We start from the raw sequence: 15,587 nt of genomic DNA, 5'->3' as shown, positions 1-15,587 counted from the left end.
AGATAGTTCTGGACGGAATACCTGTAGTCGGAGTATTGTCCAGATTTATCCCATTCTTGAGAATTGACTTTGTTGATATTAGAAACAAGAATTAAACAACATAAATCTCGACCTGAGTTTTCTGCCCAAGTTGGTGTTTCTGTGTTTTCTTGCAGATGCCATTAACTCCACCTTCCTTATATTCCAGTGGAGTTAACAAGCCTCACTTGCCACAATGAGTGAGCAGAATTTACTCAGCAGCTTTATGTCAGGTCCAATACCTACTAGATAGGGTAGGTCAACAGGAGAGCCCCACTAGTCTTATCACAGGATGGAAAGGTGGGAGAGGAGGGCATTACATCTGAGACTATACAGACTTACTGATCACATATCGTCATGTAGAGGCTGTACAGAAATTATCTGACTGGAGTAGCCATTGTGAGGGGTTTCAGCCTGCCCTGCACCCCACCTGCAGATTGGTAGATAATTTCTCATATAGTTCCTCTGTACAGAGGCCATTTACTCAGACTTTTTGCAGGAGGAGAGGAGTAAATTTCAACCAGAATGAGTAGCAGTGGTGCTGTTAGGCAATGCGAGAAAATAGCATCAGGAACAAAGTAACTAGTTCTGGTTTCTTGTAATTGTTTTAGTTCATGAGTAATATATTATCATACAATTTCAATAAAAACTCACTGATCTTTCTTTATTATCTTTGCTAATGTGAGGTTTTCTTGATTTTATTTTGAGAAACATTGCGATCGACAGAAATCTAATCTCCGGATACGCTTCAGGCCTTCCCTTTTCCAACATGTTGGCTTGCACTCCTCCCTAGCAGGAAAGATCCAGAAACTCACGGTTAGTAGCTAAAACTTGCCTTCCCTTCCGAATTAGGATTGATAAATCATTTTTCATCAAATGAGAAAATTAACTTTTTGCTATAGTCTTGCATTTTCAAGTAATAATATTATAATCTGATTGCAATTAAGCCTGATTAAAGCTGTCTATCATAGAATAGAAGAATGCCTAGCTCTGTTCATACTTTTATATGACTCCTGTATATATTCTCTCATTTTTAATCTCTAACCTTTTATCTGTAACACTGTAACCTTTTAATTCATCAATACAAGGTCTGAGATGTCCTGTGGAGAAAATGGATAATACATTAGTTGCCCTTTATTTTCCATTTGTATTTAAGTACTAGCAAAATTACCCACTAAGGAAAAGAGACTTCCTGACCAGCTTAATAGCATGTTTGTCTTTCTTTCAATTAGGATAAAGACTTCCTGAAACCATTACTACATAAAATTCATGTGAACCCACCCGCAGAAGTTTCTACATCATTAAAAGTCTACCAAGGACATACACTGGAAAAAACCTACATGGGGGAGGATTTTTTCTGGGCTGTTACACCAATTGCTGGGGATTATATCCTATTTAAATTTGACAAACCAGTCAATGTAGAAAGGTTAGTAATCACTTGTCTTTTGGTCTCACAACTAAAGAGGCTTATGCTTGAGAATAGAATTGAGGAAATAATAAATTAAAACATTATGAAAAAATAATTTCATATAAGTTATCAAATTAAATGGATACTTTGAAATTCAGTTTAAAAATTGCTTCAGTCAACTTTGTTCTCTGTAGTTGACTGTATTTTATTTAGTATATTTTGCTGTAAAATCTATTTTTGTAACTTCCTCTGGACATATAACACCATAGCCGGAGTCCGCCAGGCAGTTAAAAAGACTGCTAAATTGAGTCTGTTCCAGTCAGTTAAAAGTGACTTGTCTTCAAGCCCTGTATCTTACTCAAACTTAGGGAAGGAGGGGTATTTATCTGCAGCTGTGCTTGAATTTGATTTGCTACAGTCACACAGAGGAATAAAACTAACTTCTTCTTTTTTTTTAACCTCTAGGCCAGATAAGGCAAGGAAATACTTTTGCTTTTATTTTTTAAGGGACTAAGGGAGTAATTTTAGTTTTGCTAGGTTGCCACTGTCCTCTCTCTTTAGTTATATTGGAGTCTTTTTTGTTTGCTTATTTTCTTTTCACCCTGTCTTCCTTGTACACTAGCCCAAGACTTACGAAATAAGTTTTTTATTTAGGATATCCTTATAAGTTCTAACACAACTTAAAGATCTCAGATTCATTGAGTTCAGTATTTTCCCCACGTTGTAATTCTTGTTCCACATAATTCTGACCTGTGAAATTTGAGAGGTGAGAGATTTAAAAATTACTCCAGTTGCTTAGAAAAGTTTTTTCTTCAGACATAGTTGTTTGGCGTGAATGGAATGTACCTTAAGGGGGTACTTACATCAGACCTTATCATATAAAAGTCAGTATCTTTTACCTGTGGCAGTAAATGAAATGGACACCTTTCACCTTGAGAATGTACATGTAGTGGTAAGTTATTGATCAACTTCAAAGTTTCTGTTTCAAAATTTCATTGAAATGAACAATATTGTTTTTTTGTTTTGTTTTGTTTTTTTTTTACTTATCCATTTTTAGAAAAAAGAGAATATTTTTGTAGGATATGAACAGGGGGCTGGAACTAGTTAATTTTTATTTTGTGTAGGTACTTGTTGTTTTGTTAGGATTACTACTGGGGGAATTCTGCACCATTGCGCAATATAAAATTTTCTCAGAATTTCTTTTTTCCCTGCAAAATTGGTGCTGCAGAGCTGCTGGCCACCACTAGGGTCTGCTGGACTTTGCAGAGCCCAGCTCCCAGATAGACGACACTGTCGGTGGGGAGAGGAAAGGGGAGCTGGAGGGTTCCTGGTAGTGCAGTTCCCAGCACATCCTGAAGGAAGGAGGTGGCATGCAGGAAACTCTGTACACGCCCCGGACCTGCATCAGCTGTTTGTCCTTCTGGATTCCTGGGCTTGGGAGAAGGGGGAAACTCATGTTTGGGCTGGGGGGCGCCCCTCAACTGGGCTCTGGGGGCAGAGTGGGCGCATGTGTCTGACCCTATGGCTGGGCTTTGTGGGGAGGGAGTAATGTCTGGTCCTGTGGCTGGGCTCTGGATGAGAGGGGTCAGAGAAACAGCAACTGGGTTGTCATAGGGGTTTCTTTAACTCTCTACTTCTGGGGGAATCTTTTTTGTTGTTTGTATTGCTACAGACATTGTTGCTGACAAGTATTTTGAAATAAATTACCAAAATAATTGAAACTGGCATGATTATATAGTGTTATTTTGACAAATAAAATATGCAGTATTTTGCAGAATTTTAAAATGTTATGCACAGAATTTTTAATTTTTTTGCGCAGAGTTCCCTGTGGAGTATAGGATGTGTCAGAAGCAATACGGCAGTTTTGACAAATGCTTGAAGCTTGCTAGGAAATGTCATAAGTAAACTTTGTGCCTCAAAAATGAATATGACTTAGATGATATATTTGCTGAAGTGTGTTGCCTCAGTTTATCATATTGAGGGGGAGAGAGAGCCAATCATTTGTGCAAAGAAAGGGAGAAAGTGTCCATTCTTCTTTTTTGTAGTTGGGCAAAATGGTTAATATATGCCTATTCTCAATATTGCCATGTCTCAGGTGTTAGTAAAATTCAGAAGAGATGAGGATTACATGACTTTAATAGTCTATTCAGTGAAGATAGTTCAGTTTCTGAAGAAAATGAACATCTCAGATTCTCCTGCTTTCTCAAAGGAAGTTCACTAAATGGACTGGTATAACATTTTAAGTCTAAGTAGTTTTTCATCTGACATGAGGCCATTTTCTTAACTTCTAATAAATATTGAAGCAGCTTTTAATGGAATTTGAGCTCTTATATCATTACCCAAAGTCCACACACATACAGTTTTTACCTTTCTTAAACTGGCAAAAGATTTAGGTGAGTTATTACTATTAAGATTTGTCAGGGATATGATGCACTTAAGTGGTGGGATTTTCTAAAGCACTCAGTGTTGGCCTAAATGTGCTGCCATTGAAGTAAAGTGACAACTAGGTGAAGAAATACATTTGCAGATATCTCCAGGCTGTAAACACCAATAAGGGAGAGGAATAATTTACTGAAGAACACAGAGGTTATAACTGGGAGTGCAATGAGTTGAATTAAGAAAGGGAAAACATAGGCTGGATATCAGGAAATCCTTCCTGGTGGTGAGATGTATTAGGCTGAGGGGAAAAAGCTAAACTAGATAAACACTAGAAAGTACACTTTTGGGAACAATCCTGGATTTGTGAGGGAAGGGGACTAGATGACCTTATGCTATCTGTGTCTTCTCTTTATCTATGAATCTTGGGGAAAAAAATGAAAAAAAGCTGCCTGAACCTGAATGAAACCTTGTCTGCCATGCTCCATCCGAGTTACTGGTTAGTGGTTAGCTATGTTAGTAAAATCCTGATAAATGAGCTTTCTAATAGAAATAATGACTAAAAATTGGACAGAATGAATGGTGCTTCTGTAACAGTGTAACACAGCAGTTACTTCTTTCCAGAATGTATTTTTCCATGTTAAACATTTTACTATGCTGAATTTACTGCTTCTGTAGTTTGGTTGGTTGGCTATAAATGTATCTGTTTCTTCAAAGCACTATGCTTCTGAGAATCAGAAAAATTGTCCTCTAGCAAGGATAAAAGCATAAGAAGATGTAGGAGCATAACTTAGCAGACAGAAACCAAACTGGTTTCTGCTATTTATTGAAAGATAGTTTGTTTTATCCCTTGATAACTTCAACAGTTCAGCAGATGTTTCTTGTCCTAAGCCAAGCACACTACAACAGGGATAAAGTGAACTGAACAAGACTCTGAAACTAGTTTTCCATTTTGATAACAGTTCTTCCAGCTGAAGTTCCTCATCCAGAGCATTCACCTCCCCACATAGTAAGCTAGAATCAAACTGTCATCTCTGCAATCTCTGATGTGCTGCTTCACATATCACTGTTTCAGTGTTGTACCTTAAGAGGATAATGTGAATTCACCAGTTTGTTTTATTCCTGAGAGTAAATTGGACATTTTGTGCATTATTTGCAAAAATAAATGTAATAATTCTGAATGGTAAGACCCTCAAAATAGGTCACACTTTTAAGATTTAGAAAAAGATGCTGTCACCTTAAATGTTTACTAGGCTATTGAAGTCCATTTTAGGTATTCTGATAAATACACAAATGCTTGACTGCCATAAATCTGATTATAACACAGAAGGACTGTGAGAACAATAATAATGCTGGTGTGCTTTTTGAAATGCATAAATTGCAATCACTATTTGTTGTTTTCAAAACTTGGAACCTTTTCGTTATTAGCAAGAGTTGTTATTGTGAGAACTCAAAGTAAAGCATTTTGTCAAAAACAATGCGGCTCGTTTTCAGCTCAGGAAAAATGCTTCAAACTTTTGATCTTACTGAAAAATTTTCACGAAAAAATGCAAAAATATATTCTATTCTCTAGTGGTCTTGGGTTTTTCTTTCCTCCCCCCACCATTCTCAGTAAATGTATTGGCTGTTCTATGGTGCTCATCAGCATCATACCTCAGCATCTTGCAAATGTTAATGAATTTATCCTTGCAGTACTCCTCTGAGGTAGGGAAGTAAATGTATCCCTATTTTTGCAGATTCAGAACTTCACTGAGCAGGATTTCATTGTATGTCTGTCTGTGTGTAATACTGGCAAGCATGTTAAATTTTTACTGGTCTTTCCATATTATTTTCATCTCCAATGCAGAGAAGAAAAACGCAATATATCAGTATTTAATGTTCAAAGAATTAAGGAATATAAAATAAGTCCATTTGAAGGAAATGTTCTGTGTTAGCTCATGACCCCTCATGTCATTAATGTACTACATCATTTAGAAAATGGTTTTAGCAATATTCTGAGAAACCATAAATTAGAAATCTTCCCTTCCTATTGTTTTTGCCTACAGTTAAGGAAGAATAGTTACTATGAATAGGGATAGCTTATAGTTTTCCATTCAGTTAGAGCAGTTTTTAGAAAACCACAGCTTTTACACCAGGATCAGCCTTAATAAAAATTCCTTTACAAATCATCTTTAAATCATTAATCACTATCAGTTCTCCTTCAAGTGATTGTGCACACAGACACATTCCACTATAGGTATGTGTGCACCCAGTGCACTTGAGTCAGAGACTTTTGCCAGCAGTGCCAGCAGGCAGCACACATGTCCTTGCTGTCCTTGTGCAGTGAGCTGAGAGTAAAGAGGGGTATGACTGCCGCCTCCCTCACATTTTGTTCTTTCCAGCCAAGAGCTGGAGCTCCCCCATTGCTGTTCAGCTGTGGTTAGCCAGCCTTTAGAAGGAGATTTTTCTCTATTTTGTGTATAGTTATAATTAGTTTTTGTTTTAGCCTAGTACAGTTTACTTAGATATGTAGTTCATCTGATATGCAGCAATCTGCAGGATTCAAGCAATATGACACATACAGGCCATAATCCAAGTTACGGATTGGCACTAATGCTACCTAATTTGCTTAGATGAAGGACATGTGAAAGACAAATGTCTTATTTGTACTTCCTTTCCAATGAGGTTGATGAAGCAGAGGGATTTCTACCTTAAGGTACATCTCATAAAGAAGGTGATACATCCTGCTTCAGAGCCTGACCCTGACCATGACAGGATGGACAGTCTGTCCATGAGGAGCGCCTCTCTAGTTGCTCTGGCTTTGAACCCCAAGTGGGGTTGGAAGCATCACTTATCTTCCTCCCTTGCAGCTTCCTTGAAGTGCCTCACAGAAAATCTTCTAAAAAGTCCTCCAGTGCCAAGTCAAAGTCTGGTTGTAAATAGAGACACTCACTGGAGCTGTCTGAGGCAGCACTATTGACTCTGGCTTCAGCAGGGCCATCAAGACTGGTGCAGATCCTTGACTGAAGCACCATTGGTTCTGGTACCAATGGCACTGGCAACAGAACACTTGCCTCTCATTTCAGTGCCATTGACACTGCAGACCTACAACAGAGTGAGGGAGCTGCTACAGTAAGGAAAGTTTGGGTGCAGGGAGAGGAGGCCAAGGGATGATAACAATTAGAAAGGTACCAGATCCCCAAGAAAAGTAACTGACAGGAAAAAACAAAACAGTACACCCAACAAATATACCCCAAACTTAGATTACATAAAAAAAAAAAAGCCACCCGAGTGTTTAAAAAAATGCAGACAGAAAACCAGCAGCAGGGTGGGAGCTACAGTTTATTGCATTGAGTGCAACATATCTGATTATCTGCCTTATCGGCATGAGGTGTGTGTGTGTGAGAGTGAGAGTGAGAGAGAGGTGCAAGCAACCCACAACCCTCAGAGGCATGGTATGGGCTCTTGAGGCCAGAGGGGCTAACCTGGAGGAGCAAAGGGAAAAAGAGAGGTATATAGAGGAGACTTTTAGGGACATAGTAGAGTGGTCCTACCTCCTGTCCAACAGTATCTGTGCTGTTGAGGATGAAAGTCTTGGGGAAGAAAAGCATCAAGCTGGAGTGGAGGGAAACAATCCCATAGTTGGGACCCACTTTCCAGATGATGTCATGATATTCTCTTGCAATGGTGATAAGAATGTAAGAATGGCCATACTGGGTCAGACCAATGGTCCATGTAGCCCAATATCCTCTCTTCCGACTAAAAAAAACAAGAGTCCTGTAACACCTTAAAGACTAACAAATTTCTGCAGGCATAAGCTTTCGTGGGCTGAACCCACTTCGTCAGATGCATGAAGTGGAAATCACAGATAGGATGTGTGTGTGTGTGTGTGTATCCAGGGGTAAGAAACAACAATGGGGAGGGCAAGTGCTAACAAAGTCAATTCAGTTAGAGTAGATGAGGCCTATTCACAACCGTTGATTAGAGGGTGAGAATGTGTGAACAGTGACAATTATTTCTTGTAATGAGATAACCATTCCAAGTCCCTATTCAGACCCAATCTGATTGTGTCAAGTGTGCATATGAGTTCCAGCTCTGCAGTTTCTCGCTGAAGTCTGTTTTTGAAGTTTTTTTGTTGAAGTATGGCAACTTTCAAGTCAGCTACAGAGTGTCCTGGGAGATTGAAGTGCTCTCCTACTGGCTTATGGATGTTACCATTTTTTATGTCTGATTTGTGTCCATTTATTCTTCCTACCAACGCTACAAGAAGAATTCTGCATGGACTCCTCCTGATGATCGAAACAACAGACTAGACTTTTACATAGAATGTTTCCACCGACGTGCACAAGCTGAGATTATAGACAAGCAACATTGCTTGCCCCATAACCTCAGCCATGTAGAACGTAACGCCATCCACAGCCTCAATAACAACTCTGACATTATAATCAAAGAGGCTGACAAAGGAGGTGCTGTAGTCATCATGAATAGGTCGGATTACGAACAGGAGGCTACCAGACAACTCTCCAGCACCACATTCTACAAGCCACTACCGTCCAATCTCACTGAGGAATACCAAAAGAAACGACACCATCTACTTAAGAAACTCTCTAAAGAAACACAGGAACAAATCTACACGGACACACCCCCTGAGCCCCAACCAGGGTTATTCTATCTGCTACCCAAGATCCACAAACCCGGGAATCCTGGACACCGCATCGTCTCAGGCATTGGCACTCTCACAGCAGGAATGTCAGGCTATGTGGATTCTCCTCTTAGGCACTATGCCACCAGCACTCCTAGCTATCTTCACAATACCACTGACTTCCTGAGAAAACTACAATCCATGGGTGATCTCCCAGAAAACACCATTCTAGCCACTATGGATGTAGAAGCTCTCTACACCAACATTCCACACAAAGATGGACTACAAGCCATCAGGAATATTTTCCCTGATGATGATATGGCACACATGGTAGCTGGACTTTGTCCTGACCCACAACTACTTCAGATTTGGAGACAATCTATACCTTCAAGTCAGTGGCACAGCTCTGGGCACCCGCATGGCCCCACAGTATGCCAACATTTTTATGTCTGACCTAGAACATTGCTTCCTCAAAACTCGTTCCCAAGCACCTCTTTTTTACCCACGCTACATTGGTGACATTTTCATCATCTTGACCCATGGGAAAGAGTCCCTCAAAGAATTCCACCGGGATTTCAATGATTTCCACCCCACCATCAACCTTAGCCTGGACCAATCCACACAAGAAATCACTTCCTGGATACTACACTACAAATAAAGGATGGTCACATTAATACCACCCTGTCCTGACCATGTATAAGAACAACTCTTTCAATTCAATAGTGAGTTTTCTTGTCCTTCAAAATTTCTCCTTTTGTATTTATAGCATAAGACTTTATCTTCACTTGATAAGTAACCCTTTTTAGGTTTGATGACATTAGGGTTTTCATTTTGTACTAAAATTGCAGCTTATGAAGTGAAGAGAATTTTTTTTATCTTCCTGGATTTAAATAATTTGAAAATAATCAGTAAGGAAAAATCTCTGGTATATTTTTAAGGTTGAAAATTAGGGCTGTCAATTAATTGCAGTTAACTCAATTGATTAATGCAAAACAAATTAACCAGATTTTAAAAAGTCACGATTAATCACCCTGTTCAACAATAATAGAATACCAATTTAAATTTATTATAAATATTTTGGATGTTTTTTCTATATTTTCAAATATATTGATTTCAATTACAACACAGAATACAAAGTGTATAGCGCTTAATATTTTTATTACAAATATTTACACTGTAAAAAAGATAAAAAATAGTATTTTTCAATTCACCTCATACAAGTACTATAGTGCAATCATCTTTATCGTGAAAGTGCAACTTACAAATGTAGACCGTTTTGAGTGCAGTTATGTTAAAAAATTAAAAAATAAAACTACAAATCCACTCAATCCTACTTCTTGTTCAGCCAATCTCTGAGACAAACAAGTTTGTTTACATTTACAGGACATAATCCTGCGATTAACTCAAAACAAATTAATGCGTTATTTTTTTAAAGGAACTTTAATCACACACCAGGAGTGCTGCTGCTTGCCTCCAGGGCAGGGTTGCCCCTCCTCCTGCTGCCCTGTTCCACTGCTGTTCCTGCCACCTTCCCCCATGGAGGAGCTTCCCCTGGCCACGCTGCTTTGGACCAGGAGCCTGTCTCCTGTCTGCTGCACAGAGTGGGGAGCAGGGAGGTTGATGTTGTGGTGTCCCTCCTCCCATGTACTTGGTCACTGCTGAGTTGTGGTTTGGGAACAGGGGGGAGCATATCTGCTGCTGTTGCTGGCTCAGGAGTGAGTGCTGTTGACAGCAGCTGCTGCTTGCCAAAAAAGTGTTCAGGTTTCTGAGTACTCTGCTTAAGGAGACAGTGCTTCCCCAACATATACACACACACTTTCCCCCCCAACACACACACACACACTCTTCTCCTCCCCAACAACAAAAATATTTAAATAAATGATATTCTATTATTGTGTAACAGTGCAATTAAAACTGCGATTAATCATGACTTTTTTAATCTCACAATCACAATTAATTTTTAATCATTTGACAGCTCTACTGAAAATCATTTGATGCATTTTACATAATTCTTGAAGTCAAAGCTTGTACACACACTCTTAATTTACAGATATTTTACTTTAATACCAAAGCTGAAAATACTAAATTTTAGAAGTTGTACTGCTACAACTGCTGCTTAACCACAGGCTTAAGTGCATTGCTGAATTAGGGTCACAGTATGTATTATTCACTATTGTTTCATAGCTGTTCGATAAATGTCAGACACTGTCCATTCTTTACAAAGATCACTCATAGAATAAGCAAATACTTTTACTGTAACTTGAATTTAAAGTGTGTTTTAGAACAGTAAAAAATAACATTGTCTGTTATGAAGATTTCTAAGAGGAGACCACATTTTAACATAAATATAACCTGACATTCTCTAGGATGTTCCTTTTTTATTTAAAAATCATTTAAGCATATATCAGTTAAGAGAAGATTATTAAATCCAGAGCTATTTAAAAATCTATATACAGAGACACAAACACCTCTATACACCTCTACACAAAGACAGTAACCTGAATAACCATAACCACCATAACAAAGCAGCTACTTGGAGTCCTGAAAAACCACATAGGGTGAAATTCTGGCTTCTTTGAAGGCAATGGCAAAACTCTCATTGACTTCACTGTAGCCAGATTTTCACTCTCAGGATTTTATAAATAGACCAAACAGTTCACTAGGCACATAAAAAGAAGACAGAAAAAGGAATGCTTTTTCCAACTAAGTAAAAGTGCAATTGTGAGTTATACAACAATAGGTTCTTACAAAATCAAGCTGTAGTTTAATTAAATTAAATAATACATCTTCAGTAAGAATCACACATCTTTAGAGGGAATTTTAAAGGGAAGTATTATTTTCTTTTTCTAGTATAATTGTAGTTGTTCATATAGAATTGCCAAGAAAATGAATATAAAACTGAACTGTATAAAACTACAAGTGATGTCTATGCTCATCTTCAATATCAAGCTCACTAGTATCTTTATTAGCTGGCTGTGAAGAAAGGAAAGCCTTGTTTTCATCAAAAGTATATAATAAGTACATTTGATAGATCCTGAAATAGAATTTAAAAGAACATAAGGCAGAAGCCTTAATGCCTAAAGACAGAAATTTAGCTCAAAGGAACAATAATTAATTCTCTGAGTGAGCATAGATTTTTGAAACATGTTGGAAAATACTATTTTTTATTTTGCTAAAAAGGTAACTTCTATTTCCTGACATGATTTTTGAGCCTTGCACAATCAATAGGTGATCAAAAAGGGTACAATCAGCAAAAAGCATAGATGAAGAACTGTTAGAGATTAAACAGTTTAAGTATGGAAAGGGGAAGATTAAAAGCACAAATGGAGGTTAAGTTAAAAGTGTTGACATAGATTTGTACAAATCTTCCTTTTTGTTATTTTCAAGAAAACCCAAGACATTAGGCTTCAAGAAAATTTTTCTAAGGTTTCATCATAATCCTGATTGAAGCTTTTTTTTTTTTTTTTTTTAAAGAATATCAGTAATAAATAATGCATTTCAGCCTAGGGAAGTTATTACTATCTTTAACACCAATGAGAATCATAGTGACTTTTCTTAGGTCTTCACAGCTAGAATTGTAAAGGATTTCATTAATACTTATTTCAGCCGATTATATTTTTCTCTCCAACTCAGATTTTTTTTTAGATACTATATCTAGTTTACTCTCAATGGAATCAAATCAAACTTCAAAATTCTATATTATGTTCAAGTCAAACAGTGACAAACACCAAGATTGTATGTTCCATTACACAGTCACGTTCTACTTTAGCCATGTGTATCATCTTGTACGTCTATGTACATTGAAACAGAGTTCAAGAAAGTAGTTTATATTATGCAAGGTGCACATTGTAAATGGTTGAGGTTTTTAAATGACACCAGAATTAGGGAGTTATTAACCCTGACTCACACTCCATACAAAAAAGGTGTCAGGGATAGAGCAGCTTTTTACAGTTCAATTTTTATGAGGTAGCTTGATTTACAAAATATAAATTAATATTACTTGTCATTGACATACTTATTTTAGGATTTCCAAACTTTTGCATGTTTAAATTTGTAACTAAAATGTTCTTTCATATCTTTAATTTTTTTAAGAGGAGAATAATTTAGCAATTTTCACTGCAGTTGTTTGGAAGTGTGTGTGTGAATATACATATGTACTTTCCAGAATTTTAATGTTAAATAATGATTCTAAGGATATTGTGTTTTAAATAGCAGATAAATGACACACTGCTATTGATAGTAATTTTAAGTCACAAGAAAAATGCCACTCAAGCAGAAAAAATACATATTTCCAGTGTTCACCTGGACTGTCACCAGTTAAATCCCAGGCCAGATGTTTTAGTAACTCATAAACCAAAAGCATATCTTCCTACACATCAGTCAGGTCTTGCATCTAAAATATTCCATAGCTCAACTCAGCCTCTTGGGCCTTGTGATTGTTATCCAGTGGTGGGGAGGCAAGCTTACTTCAGGACAGCTAGCTAAATGGCGCTTGTGTAATAATAGCAATAGAATTTTGATCTGCTGTTAAATAATTCTATCTTAAAGAGAAATAAAATGCTTATAAATCTGAACTACAAGAATATATTCTTATGCATAACTTTTGAATGCATTCTTTGATTATGTTAATAGATCTAATCTGTCAAAGAAAAATTACACATGTGTATGTATTATTTACACAGAGAGAGAGAGATGAAAAGGATAATTTTGAATGGAAGGAAGCTTGGAAACTCATTTAGGTCAATCATTTCTGTAAATCATATTGACATCATGCTAACTTGCGTGTGTTGCCACAGTGGAGCTGAAAATTGCAGTAAACGAACAAAATCACCTCCTAGTGTCTAAATGTTAATAACACAGCAGGAAAAACACTATTACCATTGCATTTTTTCTCCATTAATTCAGACAGACAGCTTGATGATTATAGAGGAATTTCTGTGGTGATTTTTCCAGGTCTGTATTGCTGTCAGTAATAAGATTAGATGAACTAAAAGGCCATGAAGAAAACACTACTTCTATGTCCATGCAAGAGCATTTATGCATTTGTAATTTTAAAGAGTGTCCCTTATGAAAAAATATTGGCGAGTGAGAGTGGTCATGGAAAGTTTATCTCATTAATCTAGTGGTAAAACTCCCACTAGTGATTAGGGTGTTAGCATGCATATGGACATCAGAATAGATCTTAAATGCACATTTAAACAGAAATATCTTTCTGGGCTGCTTTTGCTGTAATTTTGGCTTACTTATCACTGAGACCTATAGTAGAAGCTGGAAAATGTACTCTTTGTATGTTTTTGAGATTCCATAAATGTTTAGAAAAAGGACACAAGTTTGGTTTTGCAGTCCTTAATCTTGGCATTAACTTCAATAAGAGTTTTATCTGATAAAATCTGCAGGTTAGGGCCTGTGTATGATAAATTCTGTTTGTATGTTAGCATTGTGTAAACTAAGGCCATGTCTATACTGATGGCGGCAAATTTGCTGCCGCCAGATCGATCTTTCTGGATCCATTGAGCAGTCAGTGTAGACCCGCTCAATCGATCAGGAAGTCGACGCTGGTAAACCACCCCCTCAAGTAGCGTAGCGCAGCCGAATCTCCAGGTAAGTGTAGACCAGGGCTAATGTATTGAATATTTACCAACAATTGGTAAAAGCACTAATATTTTTTTAAAGAGTTTACAGAGCTAAGGTCCCTGGAGCAAATCTGTTCTGATATTCCTGTGCAATTCCTTTTGAACTCAGTGTATGCCACTGAAGTCAGTGGAGCTTGCATGCATGTATCAAACAACAGAAATTGGCTCTGTCTCTGAGGGCCCTGATCCTGCTTTAGGATTTTTGTCACTGTATCAGAGAATTTCCCTATTCAAGACAATTCTTAAGCAGATGCTTAAAGTTAAGCATGTGCTGTCTGGCCTGAATAGAGATGTTTTCCTGAGTTAGGACTAGAGAGCCCTGTTTTCCTCTTGTACTTTCTTTTAACAATGCTTTCTGTAAGAATCAAATGACAAACTGGAAATTTTATCTTTGATTACATTTTACTGAATTGTAAATTGATTGGGTTTTTGGGTAATTTTAGTTGTGATAATTCTTCAACTAGTTTTAATTATGGGTGGTGATGAGTATGGAGTGTGTTAGATGGTGTTTACATTTCAGTTGAAATGAGGGCTTCAGTGCTAATAGATTTTACATATTTATTTAGATGCATTAAGAATAACAAAGGCTTGTCAAACTAGGTGTATTTAGATGTCACTTCTATGAGCAGTTTCATATACATTAATCTTAGGAAACTAATCTGTGTTCTATTAGTATAACTAGAAATGAATGGCCTTAAATTCCCAAACATAGATACCACCTAGTGGTAAAAAATGCTCATGTTTCTCATTCATATACTGCGTATTGTAAACGCAATGTTAAAAGAAATGTATACAGTGTAGTTGTAGCCATGTCAGTCCCAGGATATTAGAGAGATAAGGTAGGTGAGGTAATATCTTTTATTGGACCAACTTCTGTTGGTGAGAAAGACCAGCTTTCAAGCCACACAGAGCTCTTCTTCAGGTCTGGGAAAAGAACTCCTGGTATCACAGCTAAATGCAGCGTGGAACAGATTGTTTAGCATAAATAGTTAGCACATATTCCAAAGCATCATTCAAGGTGAAGTGGCTCATTAACACCCCGATCAGTAATCATAGGACAAAAATAGAGTGAGGGTTAGTGTGTTACAGATGGTTGTAATAAACCATAAATCCAATGTCTCTGTTCAGACCATGATTTTTAGTGTCTTTGCAGAGTTATGAATTTAAACTTCCAGGCTCGTCTTTTGAATGTGTTGTGCAGGTTTCCTTTGAGGATGAGGACTGATATAGAGTGATTGCTCTATGAAAAGTGTTCATCCACAAGCAATAGGGTATATTTGTCTTTTATAATTTTCCTGTATGAGTTAATTCGAGAGCATAGTGATTGTCTGGTTTCACCCACATAGTAACTGGAGCATTTAGTGCACTGGATGAGTTGTTGACAGACTACAGACTACATGTTGACAGACATGTAGGATCCACGGATCTTGAAAGGTGTGTTGCCGGGGTGGGGATGTTGATCATTGTAACACTGGAGATATGTCTGCAGGTTTTGCATCTGTTTTTCTGGCAGGGTCTGGTGCCCCTTGGA

General features: G+C 37.4%; 1 protein-coding gene across 4 annotated transcripts in view; it reads left to right on the top strand.

The window, feature by feature from the left end:
• MGAT4A (alpha-1,3-mannosyl-glycoprotein 4-beta-N-acetylglucosaminyltransferase A) overlaps nucleotides 1-15,587 on the top strand; it is a 117,347-nt gene that overhangs the window by 92,809 nt on the left and 8,951 nt on the right. For 3 of the 4 annotated variants that reach the window (XM_067559996.1, XM_067559997.1, XM_067559998.1), the window contains exons 11-12: nucleotides 727-834; nucleotides 1,251-1,444. In XM_067559996.1, coding sequence (XP_067416097.1) covers nucleotides 727-834; nucleotides 1,251-1,444 — 302 coding nt within the window. Of the gene's footprint in view, nucleotides 1-726; nucleotides 835-1,250; nucleotides 1,445-2,242; nucleotides 2,795-15,587 lie in introns of those variants that run through there. The other variant, XM_067559999.1, reaches the window with a different exon arrangement.

This window comes from Emydura macquarii, unplaced genomic scaffold, assembly GCF_026122565.2.
Source record: "Emydura macquarii macquarii isolate MOO-44397 ecotype Brisbane River unplaced genomic scaffold, CSIRO-AGI_Emac_v2 contig_2207, whole genome shotgun sequence".
Classification (NCBI taxonomy): Eukaryota; Metazoa; Chordata; order Testudines; family Chelidae; genus Emydura; species Emydura macquarii.
Note: the sequence above shows the minus strand (reverse complement) of the source record. Positions and strands in the feature narration are given on the sequence as shown.